The following is a 14,027-nucleotide window of genomic DNA, read 5'->3' as shown; positions in this document are numbered from 1 at the left end:
CTAAAAAGATATCTTCTGGGAACAAGCCTTTCAAAGTTCCACCCTAATATTCAACAAAAAATAAGACTTGCCATTAGAACCTTACCCCCTGAAATCCAATAGAATATACTAACTCATAGAGCCTTAACTAGTTCTTATGATAGATGGATGTATCTCTTTAGAGTTTTAGTCTCTATAGCATTTATCAGGACAGACATGACAGACGATGTATGGCTATCTCATAAAGCCACATGGTCTGAAAGCTTTGGAGAAACAGAAAGAGTTTACGATGGACAACATCCCTACTCGGGATTGCTTGTCAATTTTGAGACAGAGGATCCAGTGATTTGTGATCCTTCTTGGTTATCTGAAATGCTAGAAGCAGGGTTTATCAACAAGTTAATTCTCACTTCTGCCACTCAGATTAGTTTATTTCCTTAAGTCATCCAAGAAGTAGCTGCACAAATTAGAGGACTTAATTATATGAAGCCTACTTGAAATACTCTCCTGGCTTGGGACACTAGTTACTACATGGAAGCCTAGCCAACACACATTTTGGTTCTCATCAGTGATTTCAGTTGTTTTAGAAAATAAAAAGTATGGTTTCAAAAGGGATATCAATCAAACGAGTACGTAGGAAAACGTCCAATAACTGGGTCATGTTGTGATGCACGTCGTTTCAATCCAAAGATAAATTTGATAATAGAGAAGTTTCTACTAGTTTTCCTATTCTACATCATCCAATGCTTTCGCTTTTTAGTGCTAATTGCTATTACGTCCACTAAAAAAAAAAGCGTTTGCTTTACAACGGTCATTTGTCATAAATCTTAAGTTGTAACATTTGACTTAATTTTCCATAAGGTTGGCAGATTAATTGTGATGGATGTACTAGTTGTGTTAGTAGCATTGCTCTTAGTTAGACTAAGAATAATACTTTTTTTTTTTTTTTTTTGAGAAAGACTAAGAATAATACTTAAAAGAGAAATGTTGTGTCTATCAATATTTTCATAACAAATTTTTTGTAGTTTATTGTTACTGGTAAATAAAAAAATAATTTCAGTAGTGTGTTCAAATTAAAACTAATAATAATTTATTTCATTAAATTTGTTATCAAAATAATGTAAACGCAAAACTTTTCTACTTAAATTTATGGGAGTCATTCTCCAGTTTCTCAAATTTTTATTACGGTGCTGGATTTTAGTGCAATTTCAGTAATTGACAAATATAATAATATTATTGTAACGTATAAAAGTATGTTATTATTTGTCTGAAAAGACAAACAAATGAAAATTAGAAAAGTAAAAGAAAATCGATTATCATGTGATGTGACAATTTATCATAGTAGAACTCTATCACAATCTAACTTGAAAAAATAAAATAAAAAGCTCGAAAAAATTGTAATGTTACTATTCAATATGACATGAGTTTTTTTCTTCTTTGGTAAAAAGGATTAAAAAAAGAAAAAAGAAAAAAGGTGTATAACGTGTAAAATATAGCTCTTCTTATAAATGTTATTTAATTTATACTGGATTCATTCCATGGTTAAACTGGGATTCATTTCAAAATTTTGTTTGATCTTGACCAAACTTCGGAGTCCACAAATGATGACAGTCCTTATATTTGAATTTGACCTCGTCAACTATAAGCCAAGCAAACCGCGTGCAAGTTTCATAAAGTAGCACACCATACCTTCTGGACAGGACAAACACTTGTGTAACTGTGAACTTACGCGGTTACGCCTATATATATTAAGCTACGACACCCAGAATAATTAGCTACCTAAACACACTTCGCTCCCAGATAAGATTTTGAACTCTCTGGCGAAGATAATATATCCCTCTCTTTTCGTTTCTTTCCGACATTAAGCAGCAACACCCAGACTTAACGAGCTAAACCAAGCACCCTGCAGCTCCCTGATAGGAATTTGAACTCTCTCATCAAGATAATGAAGGTAAAGATGAATACCATGGTGAACAATTATTTTCAAGCTCTGTTCCTTATATACTTCAAAGCATTTCTATGTCATTAATTGACAGTTCTAAATTTTATTGCAGCAAAAGATAGTGATCCGGATCACCTTAAATAATGGCAAAAAGAATGCTCGGTCCAAGGCCATGCAGATTGCAGTTGGTCTACAAGGTACTCATTTTTTTTTTTTTTTAATCTTTTATTCTGATCATTAATTGTTTAAATTGATTAGGAATTTAAAACTAATGATTAGATCGTTTTTCTTTTGGGTTCTAAAGGTGTGGAATCAGTCTCTCTACAAGGTGAGGACAGCAGTCAGATTGTTGTTGTCGGGGACAACATTGATTCAGTCATCTTGACATCTTTGCTGAGGAAGAAAGTTGGATTTGCTGAGTTAACGAGTGTCTCGCCAGTCAGTACTGAGGGGGAAAAACCAAAGCAAGAGACCAAACCCAGTGAATCTGGAATACAATCAATGGTTTGGCCAACTTATCAAGCTGGTGTACCATACTATTATCAACCCGGTGCACCATATTATGCTTATGAAGTCGTGGGTTATAAGTAGAACTCTTGTAATATTATGTGACCGAGTGCTGTATAAGAGATTATTTTCATGTAATGGGCATGTGGTTTTTGTTTAAAAAAATTTCTTCAATATAGCATTAACGAAAATTCTCTAAAATGAACAATTGCTGGAAAATGGACCTCTAATTAAGCCTCCAAGTCAATCTCAAAATATCTAATAAAGCGGGGATAAGGAGTTCCAAATTCCAATTGTCATTCAATCCCAAGTTATTTACTAAGTAAAATTAAAGATCTCTTAAAACTTCACACTTTATAGGTACCACATTTTTTGCACATATTTGGGGTTTTGATCATATTTATCTTAAAAAATCGAAAAAGCCCAAAATCCGTTATTTTAGCCACAAAATTGACAAAATTCAGTCCACAAAATTAGCTAAACTCAGGCTCATTTAGACAAAAACCCATCAATATAACCCATCAAGTTCATGAGGTCAGTCAACAGAATTGGTCAACTCGGGTCCACAAAGTCAAATACAATCCAATTTCTCAAGATTGACAAAAAACTAGGCCAAGTTAAGGCCATATTAGGGATTCATCATCATAAGGGACCCAACACCATAAAGTTTTTTTTTTTTGTCGTTTGATGAAATTTTCATTTTCATTTTCATTGAATCCTGCCATATTATTTGTGAGATTTGTTCTATTTTGGATGCTTGAACCAACATACTACAAGCCCATGTATGGATTTATAAATGAAAGCTAATTGTATTTTAAAGAAATTTTTTTTTGTTTAAATTTAAACGTAACATACCCACCACTACCGATATTGACATAAGGGACCCTTGAGGGAAACGTTCCTCACTATTTATTTTAGTGCAATTATTCTATGATAGAATACTTAACTGGTATAATTTAAAGGCTCAAAAGGTGAGATCCAGCTCTTTTTAGGGAATCTCAATGGTCATTTGCTTGGGATATAAAGGTTAAAGGGTTACTTTCAACCTTTAACTTTTCTTCATGGGAATAGAAAGTTCATCCTAGAATGAATTATGATACTAAAATAAAATCTCCATTTATGTTTTTCGCTTTATGATTGTTGTTCATTGTATATCAAATAAAAAAATCATTTAATTTTTGTTTGTTTGTGTATGCGGGGTTTGAAAATTAGATAATCCTTACATTGAATGACTATAATCCTCATATTTAGTGTTTGTTTGCCTAGCACTACATCTGCGTTGAAGTTACGTTTGCGTTTTTTTGGCTGGTCTAATGCCATTGTTCATAGACCAGCCAAAGTACAAAAATGCGTGACCAGTATTTTACTTTTTAAAAACTATTTTGTTATAATAATTTCATCAATAAATTTTTAATTTTTCACAAATAAACAGTATTTAAATAGACCTTTAGACATAGTCACGATTGGGTCAACAAAAGATGTAGATCCAGAGAAAGCCCATGCCCCTATGGGTAGTCCAAAACAGTCCATTCATCGGTTTTCGTAAAAGAGAACCGTGTGCTTGCCTTTTAAAAGAAAACAATACCGAACTATTTGTAGGGCATTTTAATACTAGTTTTACTGGACAGATAAAAGGTAGTCTAAATTTTTGTCTAGACTAAAATTAGGCTAAATATCTCACCTCCACAAAAAAAAGTCGAAAAAGTTTCATACACTTCCCCATTTGGATCCATCTTATATAAGCTACTTCTTGAATCTTAATTGCATAAGAAAGTAGTTTTTGTCTATAACACGTACGTGTTTGATAACTCTACTTTTAAATTACTCCCATGAATCACTTTCAAGACCGATAAAAAGAAAGGAGGGAATCTACATATAAAAAGCTCTCATAGGATTTGTATCCTCTTTTAAATTAAATTCTAAAGCTTTATTTTTGTCAATTAAATTTATAAACTTATAAAGCCATTTCTATTTGAAGCATTTGCTTATATCTGTTTATTCTAGATAGTAATGGAATAGAGAAAAATGAGATAATGTTGATAAAACTATGGGTTCCACTAAGGTAATCAATTTTGATATTTTTGGCAAGCTCTTTCTCACTTGAAGAAAAACGTTCTCTCTCTAAACAAAGATTACTTTATTTTTAACTTTTTCTAGTTAAAAAAATTTGCATACTTACTAATGGGCAATGGCTACGTGCTAATTATCCATTCGTAGGGTTTTTGGTAGTACAACTTCTTCTCCTAATGGAAACATTATAAACTATAAATATATTTTTTTCTTTAATTTTAAGGACAATTGCAGATTTCATTGTCTAGAGTAAGAGATTCTTATTGTGCTTGTCATCTATTAAAATAAGATATATTTTTTTATTTTATACTTTTCTTATATTGACTTATATAAGTTTAGTTATGTAAAATTATGTTTATCATTTAAGTTGGTTATTGTGCATTTTACAACTAATAATTAGAAGTTAGTTTTCTGCTTAAATGATCTATAATTTATGGGTCCCACATTACCTTTTGTTTTAGCTTTATTTCAAATAATTTAACTTTCATTCCTTTGGAAATAAGTTAGCTTTTAGTTTTTTGTCTCATATTATGCAAATAAGCTACCAAAAATAAGCAAAAAAATCATTTAAATGGTAGCTACTTGTGATCTAAACTATTATTGAACAAAAATTCCTTATTTAAACTCTTTTTAAACTGATCTAAAATGTTTAGAGAATATTATTTGTGATTAATATCATGTAAATGGTAGTTTATAATTTACAAATTGACTAGATGGGAAAAAAATATTTTGATTATATAAACTAACTTAATTTAAATATATTCATTATATGTGATTTAGATAAGTTATCATGGTATATATTTTCACTTAGGTCTATCTTCTCATTTTGATTGTAGCTGTTAAATTTATTTGACTTAAATGATAATTGTCTTAGTCTTGTGATGGAGGATGAAACTAAAGGAAAGTGCTACATCCATAATATTTTCACAACAAATTGTAGTTGGTAAGTTGTTATTGGTTTTAATTTGAGTTTACAACTTAATTAAATTACTTTTTTGCCCACCTATAACAGTTAATAATAACTTGCCATTTAAAATTTGTTGTGAAAACAGTTGTAAATATAACATTTCTCTTAAACTAAATTGTGATGCAGAAATTCGGAGCAATTATGTAACACTAGCAATAGTGACTCAAGAATTGAAATGCTCAAGGAGGGTTGGTAAAAGCATAGTCACTCTTTCATAAAGCAGGGGCTTTGGCTTTAAGAAGAGTTTATGATCTAAAAGGCTAGCAACCCAAGCTCTTGCAAAATGGGCAAGTAACCCTAGGTTTTTTGGATGTCCGAAAAGCTCTAATTTATTATATGCTTTTATTTCAGGCCTTGTTGTATTATGTATACTTTTTTTGACAAGAGTATTTTTTTTTTTTTTTTTTTTTTAGTTTATGAAGGTTTCCTATTATCAGCAGCAAAAAAAAAAAAAAATTTTTATTTTTTTATCTGTTGTACTCATTTGTTACAACCTTTTTTTTTTTTTTTTTTTTTTTTTTTTTTTTTTTTTCAGTTCTTTGAAATAAAGTATTTAAAAAAACTTCATTTAGAAAATAAAAAGAAGACGTTGTTCTAGAAATAAAAAAGTTCGGATTCAAAAATGATATAAATCAAACGAGTAAGAACTTCCTAGCAGGAAAGTAGAAAGTTGGAACACGTCCAATAATTAGGTCATGTCGTGATGCTCGTCATAATTCCATTACAAAGATAAATTTAATAATAGAGAAGTTTCTACTAATTTTCTTTATTTCATCACGTGCTTTTGCTTTAGGTCTAATCGCTTTTATATTAAAAAAGAAAAAAGTAGTTATGTGCTTTTGCTTTTATTTTCCATAAGGTTGGTAGATTAATTATTATGGATGTATATTAAAAGTAGTTATGTTAGTAGCACTGCTCTTAGTTAGACTAAGAATGATACTTAAAAGAGAAATGTTGTGTCTGACAATATATTCACAATAATTTTTTTTAGCTAATTGTTATTAGCAGATAAAAAAAGTAATTTCAGTGGTGGGTTTAAATTGAAACAAATAATAATTTATTACAAAGAATTTGTTATGAAAACATTGTAGATGTAACACTTTTTTACCTAAAGTTATAGGAATCATTCACCAATTCCTCAAATGTTTATTACTGTTTTAGAGTTCAATGCAATTTCAGTAATTAATAAATATGATAAAATTAATTATTGTAATGTATAAAAGTATGTTATTATTTTTCTAAAAAGACAAACAAATGAAAATTAAAAAAAGAAAAAGAAAATGGATTATCATGTGATGTGACAACTTATCATAGTAGAACTCTATCACAATCTAACTTGAAAAAAAAAAAAAATAATTGTAATGTTACTATTCAATGTGACATGAGTTAATTTTTTTCTTTGGTAAAAAGGAAAAAACAAAAAAAGGTGTAGAAAGTGTGAAATATAGCTCTTCTTATACATGTTATTATTTATACCAGATTCAGTCCATGGTTAAACTGGATTCATTTCAAAATTTTGTTTGATCTTGATCAAACTTCACTGTCCATAAATGATGGCAGTCCTTATGTTTGAATTTGACCTCGTCAACTATAAGTCGGGCATACCATTTAATTATTTGGGTTTCTTAAAGAAACCGCGTGTAAGCTTTATTAAGTAGTTGACCATACTTTCTGGACATGATAAACAATTAGTGTAACAGTGAACTTAAACTTACGCCTATATATATATTAAGCTACGACACTAGCTACCTAAACACACTTTGCTCCCAGATAAGATTTTGAACTCTCTGGCGAAGATAATATATCCTTTTCTTTTTGTTTCTTTCTGACATTTAGCAACAACTCCCAGAATTAGCTAGGTAAACAAAGCACCCTGCACCTCCCTGATAAGAATTTGAACTCTCTCACCAGGAAAATGAAGGTAATGATGAATACCATGCTGAACAATTATTTACAAGTTCTGTTCCTTATGTACTCCCAAGCATTTTTATGTCATTAATTTACACTTCTAAACTTTATTGCAGCGAAAGATAGTGATCAGGGTCACCTTAAATAATGGTAAAAAGAATGCTCGGTCCAAGGCCATGCAGATTGCAGCTGGTCTACAAGGTACTCATTTTTATGTCTTTTATCTGATCATTGTTAAAATTGATTAGGAATTTAAAACTAATGAGCAGATTGTTTTTCTTAAGGTGTGGAATCAGTCTCTCTACAAGGTGAGGACAGCAGTCAGATTGTTGTTGTCGGGGACAACATTGATTCAGTCATCTTGACATCTTTGCTGAGGAAGAAAGTTGGATTTGCTGAATTAACGAGTGTCTCACCAATCAGTACAGAGGGGGAAAAACCAAAGCAAGAGACCAAACCCAGTGAATTTGGAATACAACCAATGGTTTGGCTAACTTATCCAGCTGGTGTGCCATCTTATTATCAACCTGGTGTGCCATACTTTGCATATGATGTCGCGGGTTATAACTAGAACTCTTGCACTATTATGTGACCTATGTGTAAGAATTATTTGATGGCTAAAACTTAGGTAGAGTTTCTTAGGTGCCTTAACTTTCATTCTGCACATGGTTCTTGAGATTGAATTTGATTTAAGAATCTAAAGTAAGAGCACTTAAGTACAGACAAGTGTAGGAAGTGCGGATTGATTATTTTTGGTTCTCATTCAATGGAAAGGATAAAATTTTGTCTTAAAGCATGATATGAAGTGATAATAAAATTATAGAGAAAGAGTGCTGTTACTGCTGTATAAGAGATTATTTTCATGTAATGGGCACGTGGTTTTTGTTGAAATAAATTTCTTCAAAATAGTATTAACGAAAATTCTCTAAACTGAGCGATTGGTGGAAAATGGACCTCTAATTAAACCTCCAAGTCGACCTCAAAATATCTAATAAAGTGGGAATAAGAGATTTGGGGTTCCAATTAACTTAATTGGTAAAGTTTCTGATGGTTGGATAAGAAATTTGGAATTAATTCCCTGCCTATACCAAAAACCAATTAGTGTTTTGATTTGATGATAAAAAATATCATCAGGAGTAGATGCCATAGGTTGAAATTCTCTAAAAAAAAAAAAAAAAAAAAACCAGGGATAAGGAGATCCAATTGTCATTCAACCCCAAGTTATTTACTAAATAGAATTAAAGATCTCTTAAAACTTCTTTATAGGTTGGACATTTTTTTGCACAATGGATTTTGATCATACTTATCTCGAGAAATAGACAAAGCCCAAAATCTATTATTATAGCCGTAAAATTGACATAATTCTGTCCACAAAACTAGCTAAACTCAACTCATGAAGCCAATCAACAAGATTATTAACTCAGGCTCACAAATTTCAATAAAAGACAATTTCTCAAGATTGACACGAAACTAAGCCATGTTAAGGCCATATTATGGATTCATCATCATAAAAGATCCAACACCACAGAGTGCTTATTTTTCACCATTTAATAACTTATAATAAAATATCCTTGATGAAATTGTCATTTACATTGAATCCTGTCAATGTAAATGAAAGGTAATTGTATTTAAAGGAAAATCTTCTATGTTTCATTTGAAACAAAAAAAGAGTCAATTTCAACAATTAAGATATTATTTATATACTTAATAGTATAAATGGTGTAATGTTATTTTTAAATTTTTAAATGATATAATACTAAATACATATTTATATATATAATATCTAATATGAACTATAAAATTAATTGGTTTCATATTCTGGCATATACTAGTGGATCTAATCTATTTATTAAACCAATATGTTTTTTCTAGAGTCGAGCTTAAGACATTGTATAATGAGTTGCAGGCATTGTAGTTGCAATGTTTTTTTTAAGTACTCACAACACTAATATAAAACTTATGTTGGAAAAGTCTGGTGTGCGGAAAATTAATCAACTGAAAATGTAACATACCCACCTCGACCACTATCGAATTAAGGGACCCTTCAGGGAAAAGTTTCTTTCTATTTATTTCAATACAGTCTTTCTATGATTGATTACTTTACTAGCATAATTTAAAGGCTCAGAAGGTGAATTCCAGCTCTTTCTAGGTAACCTCAATTGTCATTTGCCTGAGTTATAAAGGTTAAGGGGTTTCAACTTTCAACTTTTCTTCATGCCAATAGAAAGTTCATCCTACTATGAATTCTGATGCTCAAATAAAAATTCAATTTATGGTATTCACGTTATGATGATTGCTCATTATCATTAAATAAGAACATCAGTTGATTTTTTTGGATAAACCGGGTTCAAAAATTAGATAATCCATACATAAAACGACAACAATCCTCATATGTAGACATGAGTCGAGACTGGGTTAACTAAAGAGAAAGAACCTAAGAAAGCCCATGCCCCTATGGGTAATCCAAGAAAGCACAAACCATTCATTGGCTTTTCATAAAGAGAACCGTGTGTTTGCCTTCTAAAAGCACAATACCCAACTTTTTGTAGGGCATTCCTTTACAACTTTTACTGGACAGATAAAAAGGTAGTCTAAGACTCTAAATTTTTGTTTAGACTAAAATTGGTTTAAATTTTCATATACTTCCCCTCTTTGGATCCTATCCTACAAGCTATTGTGAATCTTGATTGCATAAAAAAATAGTTTTGTCTATAACGTGTTTGATAACTCGACTTTTAAATTGCTCCGATGAATCATTTTTCAAGACCTTGAAAACAAAGTAGAAGTCAAAATTTTGTTATTCTTACTACAAAATAAGTTATCTTATTCCTCCCCCGCCCTTTTTAAGGGAATCTACATAAAAAATCTCCTAAGATTTATATCCTCTTTTGTTAATTGAAATCCTAAACTTATAAATCCTTTTTAGTTTGAAGCACTTGTTTATATCTTGACATTAAAGGAATAGAGAAAAATGAGTCCCAGTTGATAAAACTATTGATTCCACTTTGGTAACCAAATTTATTTTTTCTGGCAATCACTTTCTTACTCTAAGCAAAACTTCCTCTTTCCAAACAAAGATTAGAATCTTTGTAACTTTGTTAACTTTTTTTAGTTTCAAAAATTGCATACTTACTACTAGTTATGTGCTAACTATTTATTCATAGAGTTTTTAGTTGTACACATTTTTTTCCTTTGAAGGGAAGGTTATAAGTATTCTTTATAGGAAAACATTTTCAATAAGCATTTTCTGAAAAACTTTATTAGTTTTCTCGTATTAAGTTATGACTTGGAAAATGAGTTAGAAATTTTTTTTTTTTTTTTTTGTTTAGATCACATGAAAATCATTAATATTTATTGTAATTTTAAACAATTATATATATATATAAATTTCATTCACACACACAAAAAAAAAAAAAAAAAACTTCAAATGACAAAATATTATCAAAATTTTAGGCCATTTTCAAGCTTCAATAAGGAAAAAATACCCTAAATTTGGGATTTATGTAAATTAAGTGGAAAAGCTACTTATTTGAATAAAAAAAGCCTTCTTCTTCTTTTTTTTTTTTTTTGGTTGAGAACGACAAAGTTAATGGTTAGTTGACACTGTTCGATATATGGGGTATCAATGGCCAGTTAATGATGGATAATAGTTGTACGAAGCAACGGAGAGGAGTTGAAGTGAGATAAAAGAGTTCTTTGCGGTGATCTATTGAGTATGTAATGTTTTTGAAAATGTTTTCTACCTCTTAGGAGGCAATTTTTTTTTTTTTTTTTTTTTTTTTTTTTTTGTAAACTGGCTATTGATACCCTATTTTTTTTCCATTTAACATGATTTTTTTAACAATTTTGTTAGTTGGCAAGTTTCAAAACTATTTTATAAACTAGCATTTTGAGGCTCTGAAACTCGAGTTTGATGAAGGAACGTGAGTCTTGGAGTTGAGTTCCAAGAGGTGGCAAAGCTGATGTGGATAAAATTCATACGGAACTCAAGTCTCTAAGACTCAAGTTTCAAAAAGGAAAAAAATTTCTCAAAGAATGAGAAAAGAAGAGAAGTTCATGCCTCCCATTCACGTGTCTTGCCATTAAATTTGATGTCCTATCAAAACGAATTCACCAAAGCAACAACAAATCAACAGCTAGAGGTTTGTACTGATTCCTACTTCAGCTTTCTTGGTCCCCCAGCCAAATAATATGATTCATTTTTATCTTTTTCTATATGACAAGTGACAACATATGCTTCATGATTCAACTTTCTTCAGTCTGCCTTAGCTTTGCTTGAACTTGAGTCTTTGAGATTTGAGATGCTACTTAACAAAATAGTTTGCAAAACATGTCATCTAACAAAATTGTTAGCAAAATCATGCTAAATGCCAACAAAATCCTATATCTTTTTTGGTGTATAGTTAGTGGCTTTTGTCTAGTTGGGGATTTACACTAGTATGATACTCATTGGTACAACTTATTTTTCCAGTTTTTTATTTTTTATTTTTTAATATAAATAAATTATTTTAAAAAACCTTTATTTAGAATTTTTTTTTTTTTTGCTTTATTAATAAAAAAGTATGGTTTCAAAAATGGATATCAATCAAAACGAGTAGGAAGTAGGAACACATTCAATAATTGGGTCATGTCATGATGTTTGTCGTTCCATTGTTCCAATGCAAAGATAAATTTAATAATAGAGAAGTTTCTATTAGTTTTCCTCCATCATCAAGTGCTTTTGCTTTAGGGTTAATCGCTTTTACATTATAAATAAAAGGTGCTTTTGATTTAGAACGAACATTTTCCATAAAATCTTGTAACTTTTGACTTTAATTTTCCATAAAGGTAGGCAGATTAGTTAACCAATAAGTTTTTTTTTTTTTTGGCTGAAGTTAACCAATAAGTTAGGGAAAAACAAAATTTGTTACAAACATTTTTAGTGATTAATTATGATGGATGTATAATAAAATTAATTGTGTTAGTATTGCTCTTCGTTAGGCAAAGGATGATACTTAAAAGGTACTGGTTAACTAGTACTTTTAGTGCATTTGTTATAAAAAACTATAATAATAATAATAATAAAAAGCAATTACTTTTTTCTTTTCCCATAAATTGTTTCTAAAAATATTTCCAAACCAATGCGCTTAGGGCATTCGTTAACTTTTCCTTACTTAAATTATTATAAATTTTTTTTGAGAATCAATGATACTTAAAATTATAGGAGTCATTCACTAGTAGGGCACCTCAAATGTTTATTACGGTGTTATAGTTCAATAAAACTTAAGTTATTAACAAATATGATAAAATTATTGTCATGTATAAGAGCACTAGCATTTAAGTGTTTTAATCACTAAAATTTTAGTATTTAACACACCGAACACTAAAAACACACCTATATCAAATGTCCCAAATTTTTTTTTTTTTAGCTTATATTGTTATTTTAGCAATTATTATTATTTTTTTAGCATTTTTGTCCGTATGCTTCTACTATTAGAAGCATATGGACCAAATGCTAAATGTAAAAACTCATTTTTTATTCATTTGTTTCTCTCTCTTTCAGTTTTGTTTCTCTTTTCTCTTTCCTCTCTCTCACTCAACCCCTATCTCTTCTGTCAAACCGATTCAACCATAGTTGTGCCCACGGTTTCTGCTCCACATAAAGCCACTCAATGCCATTGCCATCGTGAGGGTGGCTTCGTTTTCATCTCCTTTTCGTTTCAAATCCGTCTCTCTCCTATTTCTCTCTGTTAGTTTTTAGACCTCTGAAAACACTTGTGTTTAATATAATTTAATAGCCAAATTATTACTTAGGTCACTTAGGTAGATCTAGGCTAAATATTCATCAAACATATCATGCATAATGGAAAACTAAATAACACAAGATATGGTGACTCAGGAAAATCAATGAAAAAATCTAGCTTTAAGGTAAAAAATCTGGAGGGAACGATCTTAAGAGAACAATCAACTATATCAAATAAAAGTTTATAGTAAAAAAACATACCATTTGTAGTAAACTTAGCTAAGATTATCCAATCTAGTTCTGAACCCCTCAGACTTCTTTGATGTGGATGAGCTCCAACATGAACTTCCAGTTCACCCTTTAGATCTCCAACATAAACCTCCAATCTATAACTCCAAGACCACCCATGAAGGTATGGATCTAGCACCTTTGATGATTGATATGTAGCAACTTTGGTTCTACCAGTTCTAATGGTATGTAGATTGATTTCTGGTAGTGACTTTGAAAGGAGTAGGCACAAAACCTTTTAGATCTCAAAAGAGAAGCTCCCAAGTCATAACAAAATGTGTCTTAGGGTTTCATTTAAATACTATGTAAATTAGATTTGAAACCCTAATCACTTACTGGGCTTAATGGGCTGATGAGACGAAAAATAAATTCTATTGATTCAAATCTCAATTGGTTGAACCATAATCTCGATTAGTTGAACCACAGTCTCGATCGATCGAGCCTAGCATGTTTCGAATTCTTGAACCTGCAGCTTCCTTGTTCTTGTATTCAGACTTGCAGCACCTTGAGCATTGTTTAATATACCCTATAGAATCTAAGATCTATACTAGACAAGTTTGTGCTCATGGTTTGCAAATTGTTCTAAATCTGAACCTAGCACTCTTTATGCCACACTCTTTGCAGGGTTGTGTAAATGGTGTTAG

The 14,027-nt window shown here is 30.5% G+C and overlaps 1 protein-coding gene across 4 annotated transcripts in view; it reads left to right on the top strand.

Moving 5' to 3' along the window:
- Window positions 1–1,744: 1,744 nt before the first annotated feature.
- The window catches only part of LOC115986343 (heavy metal-associated isoprenylated plant protein 46-like), a 60,781-nt gene continuing 48,498 nt past the window's right edge, over window positions 1,745–14,027 (top strand). Inside the window, exons 1-3 of one of the 4 annotated variants that reach the window (XM_031109213.1) lie at window positions 1,745–1,930; window positions 2,034–2,118; window positions 7,658–8,191. In XM_031109213.1, the coding sequence (XP_030965073.1) occupies window positions 1,925–1,930; window positions 2,034–2,118; window positions 7,658–7,944 (378 nt within the window). In that variant the 5' untranslated portion in view covers window positions 1,745–1,924 and the 3' untranslated portion in view covers window positions 7,945–8,191. Of the gene's footprint in view, window positions 1,931–2,033; window positions 2,119–2,225; window positions 2,594–7,215; window positions 7,387–7,489; window positions 7,575–7,657; window positions 8,216–14,027 lie in introns of those variants that run through there. The other 3 variants (XM_031109212.1, XM_031109214.1, XM_031109211.1) reach the window with 3 other exon arrangements.

The sequence above is a fragment of the Quercus lobata genome, chromosome 4 (assembly GCF_001633185.2).
Source record: "Quercus lobata isolate SW786 chromosome 4, ValleyOak3.0 Primary Assembly, whole genome shotgun sequence".
Taxonomy (NCBI): domain Eukaryota; kingdom Viridiplantae; phylum Streptophyta; class Magnoliopsida; order Fagales; family Fagaceae; genus Quercus; species Quercus lobata.
This window is presented reverse-complemented; position numbering and strand designations above follow the sequence as displayed.